Raw genomic sequence first — 20,887 nt, 5'->3', positions numbered from 1 at the left:
TAATTAGCCCTAATGAGTCTCTGGGCCGGCAGGCACAGGTTGGAGAGCCCTGGGCAGGTCCTGGTGAGGAAAGATGTGCTTTCAAAGCATTTACTTGTCCATCATTTCCTGCTTGGCCAGAGGATTCCCTGGATACACCTGTCGCACGCAACACTTCTGGGACTGGGGGCATAATGAAAGAAATGAATGCAAGAAATGAACTCCTCCTCCCAGGGAGGAGTTTTTATTCGTGGGGTGGTGATAACCAGCTCACCTGGAGTTTTGAGGGGAGAAAAAACACTTATTTTCACCAGGAAAACACCATTAGGGCTATTTTTCCATGTGGAAAACAGGAATTTCTTCCTGCCTGCTGAGAGAGGGGAACCAGCAGAGTCCCTTTTCTCACCTGGGCGGGGGGGGATCCCAGCAAAACCCTTCCCAACAAACGATCCATCCCTGCTTCTGCCATCCCAATTTTCCCGGCGGAGCTTCCCCAAACCCTCTGGGTACCAACCCGGGGGGACAAGGCGGGGGAAAGGGCAGGAGCAGGGGGGGCAGGGGGGCATCGCTCCCGCGCGTTCCCGCGGTTCCAAAGGGTTTCCAGGAGGTTTGGGGATGGGTTTGGGATGGCGTTACCTCTAGAGGGCTCTGGCTGAGCGGAGCTGCTGCTCAGCCTCTCGTCTCTCCCTCCCGGATACCCGCTCGGCCTTCCGGAGCCGCGCTCGGCATCGCCTCCATTGTGTCCTGCCGGGGGAGGCTCTGGGGTGCAAGGAGGGCTCTGGGCATCGCCCCCTCCCTGCCTGGGAACGGAGGACGCTTTTGACGCGGAAAAACCCCGCGGAAGCCGGGGACGAAGGCAGGTAACGGGGAGAAGGAGGGACAGGGATGCGGGTCGGCTCCCAGCGGGGCTGGAGACGGCAGCGGGGGCTGTTCCTGGCTCCTTTGGGGAGGGGACAAGGGACAGGCAGGATGGAGAGGGAGGCCTGGGCTCCGCAGGGGCGGGGATGCTCCTGGATGCAGCCCCCAGCGCCCCGCCGCTGATTCCCGGGGAGCGGAGAGCCGGGAGGAAGAGGAGGATGCTGCGGGATGGGATCTGCCAGAACGGCGGGGGCAAAGCAGGACTCTCCTGCTCAGGATTAGTCCTGGATGCAGGGGCTGTGAAAACCCGGCATTCCCGGAGGAGACTGCACGAAAAGGGTGAAACCTCGAGCGGGAGGCACTGTCTGTGTGTGTGGGGGGGAATTCCTCGATTTCAAGGGGTTTCTCCTCCCTGCAGGGGATTTTGGGGAGCCCCGAGGGAGGAACGTGCGTTGTTTCCTCTGCCATGGAGCCGTGGGTGCTGCTGGATCCGCGGCAGAAGGCTCTGTACCTCGATGTGATGCACGAGAGCTACGAGACCCTCATGTCCCTGGGTAAGGACCCCCCAAAAATCTCTTTCCTTGTTGTATGTCCCCCTGTCCTTCCTTTGCTTCAAGCAAAGCAGTTTGGGAAGAGGGGCTGAAGGATCTGGGCGAGTTTCCAGGGGGATTTCCCCAAGCCCCAGCCCTCTCCTTAATTATTTTTCTTCAGAAAAATGTTATTGATCTCTCCTAATTTAAATTGAAAATTCTGGGACTGGAGTGCCCCTTGGCATCTCCACATTTCCAGTTCAAACTGGGATCAGCTGGATGTTGGATCTGTCTTCCTCCTCCTTGGGAGAACAAGATTTTTAGGGGGAATCTTGTTGTTGCTCTATTGTTTTTAATCCTACCCTGCTCCAATCCGGGCCACGCCCTCCCCTTTTCTTCCTCCCTTTTCCCAGCTGCTCAGGGGCTGATGAGTGAAAAAGCGACAGTTTTAAGGAGAATCCTGGTGCTGCTACCATTATTTCACCTCCCTCACGCTTTCACCTTTTCCTGCTTCTCCCTTTTCCCAGCAGCTCAGGGGCTGATGAGTGAAAAAGCGAACATTTTAAGGACAATCCTGTTGTTGCTCCTTTATTTTTAATCCTATTTCTCCCTTTTCCCAGCAGCTCAGGGGCTGGTGAGTGAAAAAGCAGTGGAGAGAGGAGCACCAGATAGCAGTGCTGGGCACTCATCCCGCACCCTGGAGCGGGAGAAGCCCCTGGGCTCCCACCGGCGCAAAGCGAAGCGCCCAGACAAAGCCGTGCCCCTCAAACCCACCACGCTCCCCAAACTCGGCCATGCCAAACCCCCGCGTGGACAAGGACCGTGCCGGGAGCGGCCGTTTGGCTGCGCTGACTGTGGGAAGAGCTTCCCGTGGGCCTCGCACCTGGAGCGGCACCTGCGGGTGCACACGGGCGAGCGGCCCTTCGGCTGCCCCGAGTGCGGCGAGACCTACAGCCAGAGCTCGCACCTGCGGCAGCACCGCCGCACCCACGCCACCGGCGACCGCCCGCACAAGTGCGGTGACTGCGGGAAGCGCTTCGCTGACGCCGCCGAGCTGGCGGCCCACGGCCGCGGCCACGCCGCTGACAAACCCCACAAGTGCGGCGACTGCGGGAAGGGCTTCGTGTGGGCCTCGCACCTGGAGCGGCACCGCCGCGTGCACACCGGCGAGAAGCCTTTTGGGTGTGCCGAGTGCGGCGAGGCGTTCAGCCAGGGCTCGCACCTGGCCAAGCACCGCCGCAGCCATGCCGGCAAGCGGCCGCACCGCTGCCCGGCCTGCGGGAAGACCTTCAGCCAGAGCTCGGACCTGGCGCGGCACCGCCGCACGCACCTGGGCAGGAGGCCGCTGCGCTGCGGCGACTGCGGGAAGCTGTTCCGGGCGGGGCCGGCGCTGGCGCGGCACCAGCGGTGCCACAGCCGGGAGCACTCACACCGCTGCGGCGACTGCGGGAAGGGCTTCGTGTGGGCCTCGCACCTGGAGCGGCACCGCCGCGTGCACACCGGCGAGCGGCCCTTCCCCTGCGGCAGCTGTGGGGAGCGCTTCACGCAGAAGGCGCATCTGCTGCAGCACCGCAAGACACACTCGCCGGAGCGGCCCTACAAGTGCGGCGACTGCGGGAAGCGCTTCGGGGAAGCGCCGCTGTTCCTGGTGCACCAGCGTGGCCACACTGAGCACAAGAGCTACACCTGTGACGATTGTGGGAAGGGATTCGCCTGGGCGTCGCACCTGGAACGGCACCGCCGCGTGCACACCGGGGAGAAGCCGTTCAAGTGTCCCGAGTGTGGCGAGGCGTTCAGCCAGGGGTCACATCTCAGCAAGCACCGCCGCAGCCACCTCCCCAAGGCTGCGGGGCCCTCACCCCTGGCCAGGACACGGCTCACTGGGGACACACCTGGAGCTCGCAGCAGCGAGGAGCCCTAAGGACTAAGAGGCTCCTCGGTGTGATGGATGCAGAGACAACTTCTCGGGAGGTTGCAGTTTATTGCAGCTCTGAGACACATGAAAAGTCTCTGTTTCGGCCCACATGTTCAAAGAATGAAGTTCTTCAGTTCTCAGTCTCAGAGTTGTTTATTGTATCTTATCTATAAAATTTTTATCCTGCCCAGCTGAGGTCTGCTCAGCAGGATAGTCAGAGGCACTCTGACTGCCCTCGGGGCGGTGTTATCTCTTTATACCACAAACTACGCATAACATGTTAACAATTACTTTCCAATACCTATCTCCTATGTTAGACAGCAAGTTTCTATTCTAAACCAATCTGTAAGTGCCAACATCACAGCAGAAGATGGAGGTAGAGAAGAAGAAGAAGAAAGGCTGGACACGCCCAAGTCCCTCCATCTTGTCCCCAAAACCCCTACTCTAAAAACCCCAAAATCTACTTTTTCACCTAGTGATAATTTTATTAGTACATTACTTAAACTTCTGTAGCTTTCAGGCCTTCATGCAAAGCTGGTAATTTGCTCCATGGGTCATAATCAAACCCACAGGTGTTCTGGGCTGTGTGCCAGGGTCTCTGACTCCCCTGGCAGGGGTCCCGGCTGCTCTGGACACCCAGAGGGATGCACTGAGTTCCGGCAACAACTGAGGGAAAAACTTGTCTTGGACACCAAGTGACACCTGAAGGGCTCTGGGGTGGGTGACACTGCTCTGCCATGGCACAGGGTGGGATTTATCTGCCCTGGTGTCTCCCCACAGTGATGGGTGAATATTTGCACCTGCTACAGTTGAGACCCCAAAAAAGGGACAACCTGGGGGAGAAGGAGCCAGTTCCCAAAGGAAACAGCGCTTGGCTCCATCAGGGAAGGATGGGGGAATCAGGGCTGGTTCTGGTACAAAAATCCAGGGGTGTTGTGCTGCCAGCAGGTGGGAGAAGGGGATGGAGGGGATGAAGATGCTCAGGATGAGCAGGAGGTGCTGGCACAGGGCAGGAATAAACTGGGAGTCCCACACCTCGTGGACACATGTGTCTCTTTGTTTACATAAGAACAAAAGGAAGGAAAGAAGGAATTAAAAACAAAGAAAAAAAGAAAAGGAAAAAGGGGAAGGAGCTGGGAGAAAAGGCAGAAAAGGGCTGCGCACAATGGCCGAGGCCCTCTGGCGGCAAGAGCTGCGAGTCAGGGTGGAAGTTAAAAAAAACAAAACCACTTTGCTCGGGGGGTAAAAATTATTATTATTATTATTATTATTATTATTATTTAGCCACAGGCAGCACTATGCAGTGTAGGGTAATCAAATCAAGCTGTGGCAAGAGAATGAGGAGCTTAATATTGGAAATAAAATAAAATCAATAAAATAAAATAAAGCTGGAGATTCCTCCAGCCAGGACAAGTCTTCAGAGGGGGCAGGTGAATGCTGAACGATAAATAGAAGACATGGTCAGAAATATTTTTTTTCTCTAATAACACTTTGGAAACCCTTTCTGAGGGCCTGGATACACAATAAAAGCAACTTCTGAGAAATATCACAGCAACATTTTGGGAAATTTGGTGTTATTGCCTCATTTTACATCCTCAGAACAGCTCATAGAAGGGAATGGCTTGACTGAGTTCCGTTATCACGTTCTCCATCCTAAACCCCAAAAAATTAATTTTGGGGACAGAAGTTATGCAATCAAATGTTTGAAGTGAGCAATCCAAGATTTTACAGCAAATCTGGGCCAAAATGTCGTTTTCTCCTCGCCCCCGTTCCGCAGGCCTTGTCCCCCGACTGGGCCCTGAGGGCCTGGCTGCCCTCACCCAAGATGGCGGCCAGGCCCTCAAGTCGCGGGCGCCATCTTGAGCCGGGCCGCGCGGGCGGCAATGGGGAGCGCGAGGCCGCCGCCATTTTCCCTCGCGCCCTGCCTGAAGCCGAGGCCGCCATTTCGGAAGAGGGCAGTTCCGCTCTGACCCCGAATTAAATTTTTAACCCAAATTTATTCCCGTTCCCCACAGTACAGTGACAAAATGTTTCCTCCCCGAAGCCAATCTCACCACGGACAGTGAGGAAATGTAAGAATTTAGTGAGAAAAGCAGGAAAATGGTGCTGTTGTGCTCTGCATCTGTCGCATGGAAGAGGGATACGTCCCAGTAGGGATGTAAAAATCTCTAGATCCCCTAGGAAAGGGCTGATGGCGGTTTTGGGGTCGTTTTTGTACGTCTGGAGGTTTTGAATAATTTCTCCCTGAATTCAGCTTCCTGGAGCGAATTTCTAACACTTGTCAGATCGCCCCGAATCCACCAGCGGCCCCCAGACCCCCCAGGCCGCTCCTGGGGGCCCTCGCGGCCATTGCCCCGCCCTCTCCTACTGCGCAACCGCAGCCACATCCCCACCCAACAGTACGCCCCCTGCCCGCGCTCATTATATACCAGGAGAGTCTCACCACGCCCACCTCATTACAGACAGCGCAGACCACGGCCGTTTTACCCTCCCGCGCAGGCGCAGCCCCGCCCCTTTTTCCGGCGCAGGCCCGGCACCGCCCCTCGACCGTCAGTCGGGGTGGCGGAGCTGTGTGGAGTGGACGCGTCGCGTTCGGGGACTCTCTGTAGGCACCGGCGCCACGACCGGCACCGCCGCCGGCCCCGCGGCCGCCCCCGGCCCCGCGGCCGCCATGGAGGCGCCGCCCGCGCCCCCCTCCGCGCCGCCCGCCCCCTGCAGCGCCGCGCGGAGCCTGCAGGACGAACTGACGTGCCCGGTGTGCCTGGAGTACTTCAACGACCCGGTGCTGGTGGCCGAGTGCGGGCACAACTTCTGCCGCGCCTGCGTGACCCAGTGCTGGGAGGACTCGGCGCGGCGTCTGTGCTGCCCGCAGTGCCGCGAGCCGGTGCCGCAGCGCCTCTTCCGCCCCAACCGCTCCCTCGGCAACATCGTGCACATCGTCCGCCAGCTAGGGCTGCCGCCGGGCCCCGCTGAGCCGCCGCCGGGGCCGCCCGCGCCCGCGCCGCCGCTGCCCGCCGCCCCGGCCGGGCCGCCGGGCCCGCCGCGCTGCCCGCGGCACGGGGAGCCGCTGCGGCTGTACTGCGTGCAGGACCGGCGGGCCGTGTGTGTGGTGTGTCACCTGTCCCGGGAGCACCGAGCCCACACGGTGCTGCCCGCCGAGGAGGCGGCCCACGCCGCAGAGGTCAGTGCCGGGATCCCTCCTTACAACGGGGGGAGGAATCCCATGCTGGAGGGGCTGCGAGGCTTCGGGACCCTTTCCCCGGAGGGGGAAAGCACTGCGAGCCCCCTCGGGGTGTTGGGGGGCAGTGAGAGCCCCTCCCGGGTCTTTTTTTGGGGTGCCGGACGCCCCTGAGAAATGGGGGATGCAGTAAACGGGGAAACACCCCAAGGAGATCTCGCGGAGTTGGGGTGCCCCGTGAAATCCCTCCTCCTCCTTTGGGACTCCCCACTTCAACGGGGAATAGAGAAATGAGCCCCCAGTCCCCCATGCTGTGTTTGGACCCCCAAATGTGTGGATCCAGCGGGGGATTCCCCTCCCCAGCTGGGCGCTGCTTCCAGAATTTGGGGGCGCAGAAGGACCCGAATCCCCCCAAAACACGGACAGGGCAGGGAGGAGATGGGGAGCACCCCAAGGAGATCTCACGGGGTTGGGGTGCCCCAGGGACTGCTCCTCATCAGGGACTCCCTCCTCCTCCTTTGGGATCCCCCAGTTCCAATGGGAGCACAGAAATGAGCCCCCAATTCCCCCATTTTTGGGGTGCATTAAAGGCCCCTCCAGACTGTGTGGATCGCACGGGGGATCCCCTGCCCAGCTGGGCGCTGCTTCCAGTATTTGGGGGATGCCGAAGCATCCGAATCACCCCAAAACACAGACGCCTCCGGGATGTGGGGTGCGAGGTCCATGTGGGATAAACTAGGAAAGTACTGGGAAAAGGGGGTGTCCCCACCTCAGTGCAAAATCCCGCCAGCCCCCCGAAATCCAGGACCGAGCTGGGAACGGGGAGGAGGAGCGCGGCGTTATTTAATCCCTGATCCCGATCCAGGATCAGGCTGGAAGTGGCGCTGGGCTCCCCCGGTAGCCGCCTGTCCCCCCCCCCTTCCATCCCTGTGGAATGACGCAGAGCGAAAACGGCGCCCCCCCGGCAGCGCTGGGGCTCCGCTGTGTCTCCGCTGTGTCGCGATATGGGGCGTGTCGTGATCACAGCGGGGGTTAATTTGGAATTGTAAAACCCCAAGGGCTCGGTGTGGGTGGGCAGGCCTCGGAATTCCAGGAACCAGAGGGATCCAAGATGCCGGACGAAGCCGATGTCGCTGCGCAGCGGCAGCAGGAGGAGGGAGCAGGGGAGGGGATTGTGGCATCATTAACCACCGCATATTAATTATTTGTGCCGATTAAATCCTCTTAGAGGGGGTTTTGTCCCGGAACTGCCGTGGTTCCTCTTCCGGGGACGCTGGGGCTGTCCGTCCCCCCCCGCCCTAAATCTGGGATTTTGTCCTTGTTTTATTTTCAGGACACAAACGTCCTTGTGTAGATCCAGGTTGTTGCTCTCTTAGGATTTTTTTCCCCCTCGTTACCCGACTGTTATGAGTGTTTGATAATTGGTTGTTGCTGAGATCCTCCCTTCTTTTTTGCCCTGATACTTGCTTTAATCTCACAGATAAATTCCAAACCCAGCAACTTCTGGCTCTTAACAGTCAAAATCCTTGTATTTAGAGTTTTAGTTATAAAATAAGTAGATTAATTTGCCCCCAGGGCCAGCTGCTGTTTGCAGGGGCTTCTCTGCCCTCCGTGGAGGTCAAACTTCTTAAATAAGGATGAGCTTAATTAATTAATAATTAAAAATTTAATGAGCAGTTCAGAGGTAGCTGTTCTTCCTCTTGAGGGGGACTCCAACCCAATTTTGGAGCACCTTGAGGAGGGAGAATGTGGGAGGTGATCCTGGGAGGAGGATGGGGGTGGGACCAGGGCATTTGTTTCCTCACAGACAGATAAAATTAATTGACTTTTTTTTTTCGGTTTTTGAGCTGGTTGGGGTGAAGTTTGGGGGTTTTGTTAGGTCAGGGCAGCTGCTGGTTCCATCTCCAAAAAAACCGCCAGATTAGGTGAATTTGACCATTTTAACAGCAGCAGTCTTTTCCTCCTGATGGCCCACGGGGGAAGAATTCCCAAGGGATCTGTTGTTGTGCTTTCAGGAGGTGCCCCAGGAGCACCTGAGCTCCCTGAGGAAAGGGCGTGAGGAGGCCAAGGCTGAGCGGGAGAGACAGAGCGAGGAGCTGCTGGTGAGTGCTGCGGGTTCCAGAGCCCCCTGCCAGGAGGGTTCAGTCTCACCTGGGCATTTCCTGGCTGGGAAAATAAATTTGGGTTCCGGTTCCCCATGGGAATCCCAGTGAGGAGCTGCTGGGACCCCCATCCAGGAGGGTTCAGGGAATTTCCTGGCTCTGGAAATGAATTTGTACCTACCTGGAGGGTTCTTCTTCCCCATGGGAATGAGGGTTCAGTTTCACTGGGGATTTCCTGGCTCTGAAAATTTGGTTTCCCCTTCCCCTTGGGAATCCCAGTAAGGAGCTGCTGGGAGCCCCATCCAGGTGGGTTCAGTCTCACCTGGGGCATTTCCTGGCTCTGGAAATTTGGGTTCCCCTTTGCCATGGGAATGAGGGTTCAGTCTCACTGGGGATTTCCTGCCTGTGGAAATTTGGGTTCCCCTTTGCCATGGGAATGAGGGTTCAGTCTCACTGGGGATTTCCTGCCTGTGGAAATTTGGGTTCCCCTTGCCCCCAGAGATTCTCTCCCTGAGTTCCGTGGCAGATCCCTGTGGGGATCTGCCCTCACAGGGATGTTCCCCCTGGAATTGCAGAAGCAGACGGAGGTGGAGAGGCAGAAGATCGTGGCCGAGTGCAAGGAGCTGCGGGCGTTCCTGGAGGAGAAGGAGCAGTTGCTGCTCTCCAGGCTGGAGGAGCTGGAGAGGGACATCGGGCGCTGCAGGGATGAGAGCGTGGCCCGGCTGGCCGAGGACATTGCACAGCTGGACAAGCTCCTGGCAGAGCAAGGCGGGGACAGTGGCACAGGGAGCACACCTGGCGAGGTGGGACTCTGTTGTGTGTCTCCAAAAATTCCCGCTCACAGACAGAAATCCCGTGTACTGGGCAAAAATACCTATTTACGGGGATGAAAATTCTGTTTAAGGGGACAAAAAAGGGGTGGAAAAAAAGGGGAAAAAGGTTCCATTTATGCTGGCAAGAATTTCCATTTATGGGTCAAAATATTTATTTATTTATTTATTTATCGAGGGAATATCCTCATTAGAGGGACAAAACCTGTTTATGGGGGTGACAGTTCCATTTATGGGGACAAAAAAGTCCTGTTTATGGAATGGAAAAAGGTTCCATTTACGTAGGCAAGAATTTCCATTTATGGGTCAGAATTTTTATTTATTGGGGAAATAAATTTATTGGGTAAAAAATTCTATTAATGGGGTGAGAAATTCCCCTTGTAGATACAAAAATGCCTTTGTGGGGACAAAAGTCCCTTCATGGGATCCTCCCAGTTTCTGGGGAGGATTCTGAGATATCTTGAGATAGGAGAGATGCTGATCCTAACAAATTCCTTGGGTTTTCTTCCCCTTCCAGGGCGTCGTCCCGGCAGGCAGCAGGTGAGTGAGCTGGGTGAACCTGGAGGCTCTGAGCTGGAGCTGGAGCTGGCTCCAGGAATTCCTAGGGGGAATTCCTTGATTTTTTGGGTCCCTGACTCCTGTGTCTCCTCAGCCTGGAGAGCTGGATGTTCCTCAAGCCTGAACCCGGCTTTTCCGAGCTGGAGAAGAAGCTGAAGAGTTTTTCCCAGAAGAGCGCGGTGCTCAAGGAAGTGCTGCTGGAATTTAAGGGTGAGCCTGATGAGATCCTTCCTGGAAAAAAAAGTGCTTTCCCAGCCAGGATCCCACGTGGAAATCCACCAAAATGGGGGCTGAGATGGAGCCGGGCTCTAATTCCCCCCCTGGCCTGGCTGAGAGAGCTCCGGGTTGTTCCCTTATCGCAGGGAAGAGGTGGAAAAGGGATGTCCCTGGGATTTGACTGTGGGAGTGTGGAGTTGGGATCATTCCCATGGCTTGGGCAGTTCTGGGGATTCAGCTCCTTCCTTCTCTTCCCACAGAAAATCTGCGCTTTGAGCTGGAGAACGACACAGGTGAGTCCATGGGGACTGAGATAACAGCTCTCTTTTCCAGGGGTTTGCATGGAATTGGCTGGGGTTTGGGGCTGTGACTTCCCTTTTCCAAGAGATAATGTGGGAATATGCTGGGATTGGGGCTTTTGAGGAAGTCTAACCTGCCTTTTCCAAGGGTTGAGCTTGGAATTGCTGGGCTTGGCTTCTGTGTAGGCTCTTCAGGATGCTGCAGGTGGCTTCACCTGGGTCCTTCCCCTCTGGTTTGGGGCACAGAAAATTCTGTTCTTAGCTAGCCTTCTGACAAAATAATTTCTTCTATTCTTTTACTATAGTTTTAATACAATAGATTATAATTTAAATGTATAATTACATTATATAAATCACTATATATTTAATTATATAATAATTAATATTTAAGTAACTAATGTATAATTAATTTATATAAGTCAACTATATAATAAGGATATAATTTATTTAGAATTTAATTAGAATTAATAGTTTAATTATAATTTTTATAAATAATTAATAATTAATTTGTTAACAACTTAATTATAATATATTTATAATTTAATAATAATTTAATTATTATTTAACACAGTAGTATCATAAAAGAATAAATCGTTATTTATTACAATAGTATTATTTAATATAATAGTATGTGAAAACAATAAATCAATCCCTCTCAAACACGGAGCCAACACTCTTGTCCCTTCCCTCCTAACCCTCACCCTTGGCCCCCTGCCAACACCACCACAGCTATTAATAGCATTAATACAATTAATGATATTGCACTATTCACATCACCACCCCCCTGCCGTCCCCCCGCAGGCGAGCTCTCCCTGGACCCCGACACGGCCAACCCCTACCTGGTGCTGTCGGAGGACAAGCGCAGCGTGCGCCTGCGCGGGGCCCCCCAGGAGCTGCCGGCGCACCCCAAGCGCTTCGACTACGCCTTCTGCGTCCTGGCCTCCGAGGGCTTCTCCGCCGGCCGCCACTACTGGGAGGTGGAGGTGGGCGACGGGGAGAGCTGGGTGCTGGGCGCCGCCCGCGAGTCCGTGCGCCGCAAGGAGAAGGTCGACTTCGCCCCCGAGGAGGGCATCTGGGCAGTGGGGCTCAACTGGAAGGGCAAGAATTGGGATCAGTACCAGGCGTTCACCTCTCCCGAGACGCCGCTGTCGCTGTGCGAGCGGCCGCGCAAGATCGGGGTGTACCTGGACTACGAGGGAGGGTGGGTGGCATTCTACAACGCCGACAACATGGCTCCCATCTTCACCTTCACCGCCGCCTTCTCTGAGAGGATCTTTCCGTTCTTCTGGCTCTTCTACGTGGGCTCCTCGCTGTCCCTCTGCAACTGAGCCCCTGCCCCGCTCGCTGGTGGTATTCCCTCCTCTCTCTTCCCCTTGCCATCCTAAGGTTTTCCTTTGCTTCTGAGCAAAACACCCCAAATCCCACCCTTGGATTTTTTTTTTTCTCTGTTGCAGTTCAAAGTTTTTGAGTCTTTTTACCCTCAGAAATCTTCCTCAGGGGCGTTGGTTGGTGAGGGGGTTACTTTAGCACCCCCTCCCCATTGCTGGTTAAACACCCCCTGCAGAGTTCATTTTGTGTTCTTTCTTTGGAGTTGGAGCCTTCTCCGAGAGGATCTTCAGATTCTTCTGGCTCTTCTACGTGGGGTCCTGGCTGTCCCTCTGCAACTGAGCCCCCGCCCCACTCGCTGGTGGTGTCCGTCCCTCTCTCTCCCCCTTGCCATCCTTAGGTTTTCCTTTGCTTCCCAAATCTCACCCTTGGCTGTTCAGGGGGGATTTTTTGTTTTTCCTGTTGCAGTTCAAAGTTTTTGAGTCTTTTTACCCTCAAAAATCTTCCTCAGGCGTGTTGGTTGGTGAGGGGGTGGGCTACTTGAGCACCCCCTCCTCGTTGCTGGTTAAACACCCCTGTAGAGTTCATTTTGTGTTTTTTTTCTTTGGAGTTGGAGCCCCGTGGAACAGGGAGAGGCTGATACCATCTTACTTCGAATAGTAGCCAAAGCTTTGTGTCCCCCCCTCACCCCCAAAATGCCGTGTGGAGAGGAGGGGTCTCGTATCCACCCCCCCTTCCCCAATTTGGGCACCGTTGCTTTGCAGGTCATTTTCACCCATCCCATCCTGACTCATCCCATCCTCCCTGGGGAAAGGGCCAAGCCCGTCCTGCTGTCGCTGAGTGACCCCCTCTCTCCTCTACTGTCCCCCCCTTCTCGTGTCCCCATCTCCCCATTGCCCCCCATTTCCCTCCTAGCCCCTCCATTTCCCCCGTGTCCCTTTTTGCCTCCTCATCTCTGCCACTATCCCCCCTCATTCCATCTCCCTTTCTCTCCCCCTAAATTCTGAGCCCCTGGAGTGACAGGATCCCAGCAATGGGATTGGGATGTTTAAGGTCACCCCAAAGCTGGGCTGGGGGGGGTTTGGGGGGGCTTGGGGAGGGGGTTCTGTGTTCCAGGTGTGATCTTACCCGCTCCCCTTGTGCCCTTCCCTGTGCTGCTGTTCGTGTCCTTTGCCCTGTCACTGTTAGTGGGGAAATAAAAGTTGCTGTGCAAAAAAAGAAACAACCCTAAAACATGATAACTTGGGGGTTTTTGGTGCTGGGAGAGAGGAGGAGAAGCTGCTCCTGCTTGGGAGGGGATGGAGACAGAGAGATGTCCTTGTCCCCAGCCTGCTGGGGTGGAACACTGACGGGTTTTGGGGGCACTTGCAATTCACTAAATGGTCCCAACTTGGAGCTTCTAAGTATCTGTAAGTCCAAATTCTGGTTTAAATCAGAGTTTTTAAATAAAAGTTTAAAGGAGAAGTTTGAAGCACTGGGAGCTCCCAGTTTTGGGGCACACCCCACTGGGCCTTGCCTCTCATCCCAGTTTGGGGGCACAGCTCAAATGTCTGCTCCCATCCATCCCAGTTTGGGGGCACAGACTCACTGGGATCTCCCTCTCATCCCAGTTTGGGTCCCCAATTCCTGGGTTTTAGGTCTCTCCACCCTCTCTCCAACCCATTGGCCTGTGTCCAAATCACCCAAATTTTTCTAATTTTTTTTTCCATAAAAATCTGGCACCAAATCCCACTTTTACCCAAAATAAGTCTTTATTGAGGATCCACTTGTGGCAATAATGCTGGGCTCGAGGGAAACTGGGATTTGGCAAAAAAAAAGGGATTTGGCTGAAAACTTGGGATTTTGTCTAGGATTTGGCTGGAAAACTGGGATTTCATCTAGGATTTGGCTGAAAAACTGGGATTTTGCCTGTCCCATGTATTTTTGGCACCTGGAGGGTCCAGCTTCATCCCAAATTTTGCTCCAGCCCCCAAACTGGGGGAGGGGGGGATGAGCCCTCTAGGACTCCCCCTCACCCTTCCCCTGCCCTTGGGGTGGATCCCCCCCCAACACCCCCCACCCCAAACTCCAGTGGGGCCCTCCCTGTGTCCCCCCCAGTCCCCAGCACAGCCCCCAGCAGCTCCAGGGCCTCCACGGGCCCGGGGGGCTCCGGGGGCTGCTGCTGGGTCCCCTCGGGCTGGGGGAGCCCCCCGGGGTGGCTCTTGCTCTTGTGGGCGGTGACGTTGTCCCGTTTCTCAAACCTCTTGCCACAAACGTCGCAGGGGAATTGGTAGAAGGAGTCGGCGTCGTGTTTCCTCATGTGCCAGTTCAGGGAGGCTTTCTGGCGGCAGGTGAAGCCGCAGATCTCACACCTGGGGGAGATTGTACATTTTGGAAGGAATTAAAAACCCCAGGGAGAAGTGGCCCTGCCATCCTCAGGGCTGGAATGTGCCAGGGTTGAAGCTCCAGTGCCCTCCTGGCATGAATGGCTTGGACATGGGTGCTGTTTCAGCTCATTAAGCTGTGCCTAATGAAACACTACCCTGGAGCTGCTGGGTCTGGACACAGCGAGCTCCAAGGGCAGAAAGCTCAGGGGGAATCTCAGCCTAGCTTTTGGCTGGAGGAGCTGATTTTGCGTTGAAAAGGGTAGCAAGAGACTCTGAGGCTGAGCAGAGCTGCAGGAATGGGACTGGGATTTACTGGGGAGTGGCACTTACTGGGATTTACTGGAGGGGCAGGAATGGGACTGGGACTTATTGGAGGAGCAGGGATGAGACTTAAACTTGGTGGCAAGTTGGAAATGGGACTGGGATTTACTGGCAAGTTGGAAATGGTACTGGGACTTACTGGAGGGGCTTCTCCCCGGTGTGGATCCGTCGGTGGATGATCAAATTGCTGCTGGTGCGGAAGGAGCGTGCACAGAACTCACAGATGTAATCCCGCTTGTCTGGGAGGAAAAGAAAAGGGATTGGGGGCTGATCCAGCCTGGAAAAACCATCAGGATGTGCTCTGGGAGCTGGGAGAATTCCCAGCGTGGGAATGGAGAGGATTAAGGGAGAGATTCTGGGAGCAAAGGGCAGCAGTGAAAGCTCCCAGGGGTGGGAGTTCGGGAATGGGTGGGGAAGGTGGGAATCTGATGGGAGCAAGTGGAATCCACACAAAGCGTGGAAATGTGACCTATAAGGCAGGTGTGATTCCTGAGAGGAGCCACCATCCATAGAGGGGAGTTGTAACTCCTAGAGGAGGATGTGTAATCCTGGATTTCACCAGGGAGGTGCAATTTCCCCCTGGAAATGCCCCTCTCACCACTGTGCAGCTTCTCGTGTTCCTTCAGGTGTTTCTTGAAGTTGAAGGATTTCCCACAGGTGGGCTCAGAGCAGGTGAAGGTTTTCTGGTGCACGTGCTGGTACTTCTGGTGGTGCTGCCAGGGGCGAAAAAACCAATTCCAGCTCCAGGAGACCCCACCCAGGCTCCCCAGGATTCCCAGGTGCTGCTCACGTTCAGGTACTGGCGGTTGGAGAAGATTTTTCCACAGCCTTCAAAGTCACACAGGAGGATCTCGCGCTTTGCCGCCTTCCTGACAGGGAAAACACCGGAAAAAATCCTTATCAGGAAGGAGGAGGAGGGTTGGAAAAGCTTTGGAATGTGGATCTCTCCTGTGGATCTCTCCAGCTCCCTCCTCCTCCTCACCCACCTTCCCTTTTCCCCACCTGTGAAATCATTTTAAATGAAGAAAAAAAAAAAAAAAAAACCCTTTCAGAGGTTTCTCCTGCCCATCCTGCTCTTCCTGGGAGCTTCCCTGGCCCCTTCCCTCTTCCTCAGGTACCTGATCCTCTTGGGGCCGATCTGAGCCACGTCCTTGTCGCTCGCCCGTGGCTGCCTGCAAGAGGAAAAAGCCAGTTTCAGCCAGGCCCTGGTGTCCCCTCACTGTCCTCAGAGCCAAGATTCCCCAGGAAATCCCACATTAAATCACCCTCAGGACCTGCATTTCTCCCATTTCCACCCCATGGACCAGCAGGACACGCTGGAACAAACACATTTCAGGCGTTTAAAATAAGAATAAATTTTTTATTCCTTGTTACAAAACCCTTTTCACATGGTTTGGACGTGTCCCAGGACACTGAAATTGGCTCCCAGCCTGGCTGGATCTATAATTCATCCATAGATCCCTGGAAACAGCAGCTATTCCTGGCTGTCACCCTGGAATTAAGGAAAGATCCATTAAAAAGTGGATTAAAGTGGGGTTTGGGGAGGGGAAATAATGGGATGGTGAGAGGTGCCCATGCTCAAGCATGGGTATTTGTCCCAAATCTCTTGAAAACAGGTTTTTTATCAGCTCAGGGTGACTGTACCTCGGGAAGGGAGAAGAGGAGAACCCCCTTGACATCTGTGAGGTCCAGCTTTGCTCATACACCAGGATTTTATCTCCCATTTTCAATTTGCTGTGACAAAAGAAGTGGGGGAAAATGAAGCAAAATATTAAAGATATGATCTGTGTCACCAAGCTCAACCCAAAAAAGGCTTGACTTGAAGCTTAGGCTTGGCTTTGGGAGAGGGCAGAGAGCTGCAAGCCCCTCAGAAAAGCCACCAGCCTGCAGATAAAACTTTGGACACATTTGGAGACCATGGGATTTGGGATGGAAATCAGGCAGAACCCAAAGAACACCAGGAAAAATATCACATTTAATTCACTTTTGGCCCCAAAAAGAATGGCCCAGATAGAACACAGACTTTTCTACCCTCACACGGGATTTGGGAGCCTGGGATCTGCAATGCCAGGGAGAGGGGGAGAGCAAATTCCAGCGTTACCTTCACTGGGATTGGGTCTCCAGGAAGGGTGGTCCCTCTTCCAGCCACATCTGGGGTGGTTCTGGAGCTCCTGGGAGAGGGGAGGGCATTCAGCGTCCCAAAAAAAGGCAAGATCCAAAGGGATCAATCAAAGCTGTGAGGGACAACACTCACCTGGGGAAACGCTTGGGATGGGGCAGACGGAAGAGTTGTGGCTGATTCCAGGAAAAAAGGGGGGATTTTACCCCTTTTTGTGTCAAAATCCATCCAGCTGAGGTGTGTTGGATCCGAGGCTGTGCACACACCAAGCCCCAACCAAACTTCCCTTGTGACAAGCCCCAGTGAAGCCCTGAGGGCTGCTTTAAGCTTTTTTTAGCACAAAACATTGAATTTTGTGTGCCTGGAAAGGAGAGCTGGCAACACGGGGCACGGAGCTGCTGGAGAAACTTTGGATCCGTCAGTGGAGGAGGTTGTGGTGGGATTGATGGATTTTGGGGTGTTCCAAAAAATGTCTAGTCTTTTGGAGGCTTCAGTGCCCACCACGGGTCTGGTTCAGGGGGTCTTCATCCCCCTCCATGGCAGCTTTGACTGCCTCTCCTCGTTCCCTGAGCACCCACAAGGGACAGGGTGGGTGACACCAGGCTCACGAAGCCCCTGCAGTGATGTTTGTGAGCCAAACCCCCATTTGCACCCAAAAAAACCAACAAACATCTCTGCCCTGCAGTCAGTAGAGTCATGGGGAGGGTTGGAACCCCCCCTTGGGGACACAGAGCTCTTGTCCCGTGGCCAGCAGCACTGGACACTCCCAAGATTGTCATGGAAATATTTTATGAAAAATCTTTTTGCTAAGAACTTCTCTCCTGAGAAGCAGAAAAGCCTCAGAAAGGAAATGTAAGCAATAATTTATCTGCTGCTGTGGAATGCAACAAGTGCATCTTTGATTAGTTTCATGTAGCTGTTTTTAATTAATGGCCAATCACAGTCCAGCTGTCTCAGACTCTCTGGTCAGCCACAAGATTTTATTATCACTCCTTTCTATTCCTTGCTAACCTAATAAAATCCTTCCTTTCTATTATTTTAGTATAGTTTTAACATATAATTTTCTTTTAATATCATATATATCATAAAAAATCATCCTTCTGAAACATGGAGCCAAGATTCTCCATGTTTCTATTCTTTTAGTAGTTTTAACATACCATTTTCTTTTTATATCATATATATAATAAAATAATAGATCAGCCTTCTGAAACATGGAGTCGAGATGCTCCATGTTTCTATTCTTTCAGTATGGTTTTAACATATTTTCTTTTAATATCATATATAATATTGAATATATATATCATAAAATTATAGATCAGCCTTCTGAAACATGGAGTCAAGATTCTCCACGTTTCTATTTTAGTAGTTTTAACATATAATTTTCTTTTAATATCATATATATAATAAAATAATAAAACAACCACACAAGATGATGCCTCGGACCCCCTCCCCTCAATCCCTTCACCTCTGTGGCTGCTGTGGCTCACCTGACCCGTCCACTTTTCTCCTCCAAGGGTCCAGGGCTGGGCAGGGGCTGCTCCTCCTTGATGGGCTTCCTGCGAGCCCTTGGCTGGCCCTGGCGTCGCTGTGGCTCTGAGTCACTGTCAGGGGCACAGAGAGGGGTGGGTGAGGGGGTTTGGGGGCTTGAGGGGGCGAGAGATGGGTTGGATGGGGTAGGGAATGAGTTGGTTGGACGCGGTTAGACGTGGGTTGGTCATGGACTGGACTTGGTTAGACACGGCAGAACATGGGTTAGACATGGCAGGACAAGGGTTGGACACAGCTGGACATGGCAAAGGCCCTCCCCCAGGTGAGACACGATGAAAATGCCTCTCCAAAATTCCGTGCCCTTTGACCCCACAAATCCCTGATTTTAGCCCCACATGGACACTATTCCCAGCTCCTCGTGGCTTCTCCCACCTGTCCAGGGATGGGTGATAGTTCTCATCACGCAGGTCATCCGTGTAGGCCAGGTCATCACCCTTGGCAAAATCTTCATCCTCCTCCTCTTCCTCTCGGGCCTCAGCTCCCAGCTCTGCATCGTCCCCTGGGATGGAGCTGCTGGACAATGACCTGGACAAGCACAGACCAAGGCTGGGGACACAGGGATGGGTCAGACAGGGACAAATCACCAGGGGATGGATGATTCTGGGTGCCACCACTCACCTCTCGCCAGCTGCTGCCATAGGCCCTGGTTCCAGTGACACCTGAGGGGCTGGAAGGAGACAGGAGGGTGGTGAGGAAGGGCTGGGAGATGTGGAGAGTCAGGAAGGATGGGGGTGTTGGAGAGACCTGGGGTTGGGGCAGATCCTGCTGGGATGGTGGTGGAACTGGAACCACCCTAGGGAGAACCCAGGGTGGAACTGGAACTAGAACTGAGCGCGGGGCTGAAGGTGGGGGCAGTCAAGGGCAGCTGAGGGTAGAAAGGCGACCTGGAGGAGCTTACCTGTGCCACCATCATCACCATCTCCCATCTCCTGGCCCCGATCCCCATCACCACGGGGTGACCTGGCTGTTCCCTCCTCTCCAGCCTCCTTGGGGCCCAGTGCGGCCCTGCGGAGCGAACGCCGGCGCCCAGCGCCTGGGGAGGAGGCGCACCCCTGGGCCGGGTCACAGGAGGGGCTCTTGGGGACCACGGAGCCACCCCAGGAGAAGCGGTGGCCGGCCACACACTCCCAGACCAGCGGGGCTGCCGTGCTGCCAGCTGCTGGCAGCTGGATGTCGGGCACAAAGCCACACTCCTGGCCGTGGCCGTGGGACAGCACCACCAGGCGCTGCAGGGCAGCCGGCTGGAGCTGTTCCGGCTCTCCTGGGAAAACAAAGAAATCTGTGAAAAACAGCCCCAAAAAGGGGTTTTGTGTGGGGGGGTGGTGGTGGTGGGACACCTGCAAGGCCCTGTCCACCTTCCTCAGGCTCTTGTGGTTGTCCTTGTTAAGGGGAATTGTGAAACAGCTTCCCAACAAAGAGTTTGGGAGGCCAAAAACTGGGGAGGCCCAAAATAGGGAACACAGAGGATTTGCCTGGTGCTTGGCAGGATGAGCAAACCCAAAAGCAGCTCCAGGTGCTCCTCCAGCACCCAACCCAAGAGGAATCCTCCATCTGGATCCAAACCACTGGATGCCAACACGGAACAGGGAAGGGAAGCTCACCTGTGCTCCAGGTGCAGCCGTGTGAGCTGTACCTGCACGGGAAGACAGAGGTGAGCAGGCAGAAAACTCGGATTTTTTTTCCCATGAGAGGCAAGGTTTTGGGGATTTTTGTGGGTTTTGAGCCCCTGCTGCTGACCTGTCGAGGAGGAACTGGGCCAGCTGTGAGTGCAGGGCGAAACCGAGCTGCTCCTTGAGGCGGCACCAGCGCTCCAGGTGCCCCCCGATGCGGATGCGGCACTTGGAGCGCCGCGCGTCCAGCTCCCGGCGCTTCTGCCGCCGCACAGACTCCGTGGGGCGACCCCCGGGCTGGGGGCACATGGGGCCGTCAGAGGGGGCACACGGAACCTCGAGGGGTCAGGTGGGGAGTTTGGGGTGGTTCCATAGGGGAATCTGGGGGATGACGCGTGGGAAGGGGACATGGGGGACACAGGGATGTGCTGGGGGGGGTGACAGGGGACATGGGGAGACACGGGGATGTGCTGAGGGGGTGACAGGGGACACGGTGGGGACAGACAAAGAGGTAGCATAGCATCATGGGGGGATATTGGGTGAAGAATTGGGGTCCCCTGGCTCCACAGGGGCGTTATAGGGGACACAGGAGGTAGCCTGGGGACATGGGAGGCGGAGGGGTTCACAAGAAGGGGGGGCGGGCACTGCCCCCAAGCCACACCTCCTGAGGCCTCGCCCCTCGCCTTGGCCCCGCCCACACAACGGCCGTTAGGGTCTCGCCCACACCCCCACTAGCCACGCCCAATTCAAAACACGCCCCTTTGAGACCCGCCCCCTCCCGCCGTTTCCCCCGGTCCCCCCCCTCCTCCCCCGTCCACCCCCGCCCGTTCCCGCCGCCGGGCCTTAAGGCGGAAGGGGCCACAGGAGTCGGAGACGGGCGGAATGCGGAATGCCCGCGGCTCCATCGCGCTCCCGCCGCCCTCTCCGCCCCCTCCCCGTCATCCGCGAACCTCCTGCGCCGCTCCGGGCTCCATCCCGCGCCGAGAGGGCCCCACCCCGGGCCGTGCCCCCTTTAAGAGCCGCCGGGCCCGCCCCGCTCACGCTGCTCACGGACGGCAGAGAAGATGGCGGAGGCCCCGCCGCGCCGCGCGTGCGCGGGAGCCGCGGGGGCCGCTGGGCATGGTGGGAAACT

The 20,887-nt window shown here is 55.3% G+C and overlaps 3 protein-coding genes across 6 annotated transcripts; 2 read left to right on the top strand and 1 right to left on the bottom strand.

The window, feature by feature from the left end:
• Window positions 1-688: 688 nt before the first annotated feature.
• LOC132085652 (zinc finger protein CKR1-like) lies at window positions 689-3,423 on the top strand. Of its 4 annotated transcripts, none has more exons than XM_059491111.1 (3): window positions 689-839; window positions 1,256-1,391; window positions 1,991-3,423. In XM_059491111.1, exons 2-3 carry the CDS (start codon window positions 1,304-1,306, stop codon window positions 3,286-3,288), a joined length of 1,386 nt encoding a protein of 461 aa, XP_059347094.1. In that variant the 5' UTR covers window positions 689-839; window positions 1,256-1,303; the 3' UTR covers window positions 3,289-3,423. The 4 variants fall into 4 exon arrangements, with proteins under 4 accessions (XP_059347094.1, XP_059347092.1, XP_059347093.1 ...); XM_059491109.1 differs by having other exon boundaries at window positions 1,988-3,423; XM_059491110.1 differs by having other exon boundaries at window positions 705-835.
• Window positions 3,424-5,865: 2,442 nt separating this feature from the next.
• Window positions 5,866-13,348, top strand: LOC132085651 (E3 ubiquitin-protein ligase TRIM7-like). Its single transcript, XM_059491107.1, has 7 exons — window positions 5,866-6,463; window positions 8,476-8,562; window positions 9,138-9,365; window positions 9,910-9,932; window positions 10,045-10,160; window positions 10,427-10,459; window positions 11,267-13,348. Exons 1-7 carry the CDS (start codon window positions 5,954-5,956, stop codon window positions 11,791-11,793), a joined length of 1,524 nt encoding a protein of 507 aa, XP_059347090.1. The 5' UTR covers window positions 5,866-5,953; the 3' UTR covers window positions 11,794-13,348.
• Window positions 13,349-13,789: 441 nt separating this feature from the next.
• LOC132085650 (zinc finger protein 692-like) lies at window positions 13,790-20,739 on the bottom strand. The gene is given in 13 exon segments (XM_059491106.1): window positions 13,790-13,837; window positions 13,839-14,142; window positions 14,618-14,717; window positions 15,077-15,191; window positions 15,269-15,347; window positions 15,597-15,650; window positions 18,085-18,198; window positions 18,518-18,691; window positions 18,764-18,812; window positions 19,044-19,406; window positions 19,747-19,778; window positions 19,883-20,052; window positions 20,706-20,739. Coding segments are annotated over 13 exon segments (1,626 nt in total). The 5' UTR covers window positions 20,730-20,739.
• Between the last annotated feature and the right edge of the window lie 148 nt (window positions 20,740-20,887).

This window comes from Ammospiza nelsoni, chromosome 31, assembly GCF_027579445.1.
Source record: "Ammospiza nelsoni isolate bAmmNel1 chromosome 31, bAmmNel1.pri, whole genome shotgun sequence".
In the NCBI taxonomy this organism is placed as follows: Eukaryota; Metazoa; Chordata; class Aves; order Passeriformes; family Passerellidae; genus Ammospiza; species Ammospiza nelsoni.
Note: the sequence above shows the minus strand (reverse complement) of the source record. Positions and strands in the feature narration are given on the sequence as shown.

Excerpts from the sequence above, each read along its gene's own strand:
- LOC132085652 (XM_059491109.1), top strand. The coding sequence starts at position 1,304 with ATGGAGCCGTGGGTGCTGCTGGATCCGCGGCAGAAGGCTCTGTACCTC. Across the intron at positions 1,392-1,987 it reads CGAGACCCTCATGTCCCTGG|CAGCTCAGGGGCTGGTGAGT; the intron begins GTAAGGACCCCC and ends CCCTTTTCCCAG.
- LOC132085651 (XM_059491107.1), top strand. The coding sequence starts at position 5,954 with ATGGAGGCGCCGCCCGCGCCCCCCTCCGCGCCGCCCGCCCCCTGCAGC. Across the intron at positions 8,563-9,137 it reads GACAGAGCGAGGAGCTGCTG|AAGCAGACGGAGGTGGAGAG; the intron begins GTGAGTGCTGCG and ends CTGGAATTGCAG. Across the intron at positions 10,460-11,266 it reads TGAGCTGGAGAACGACACAG|GCGAGCTCTCCCTGGACCCC; the intron begins GTGAGTCCATGG and ends GTCCCCCCGCAG.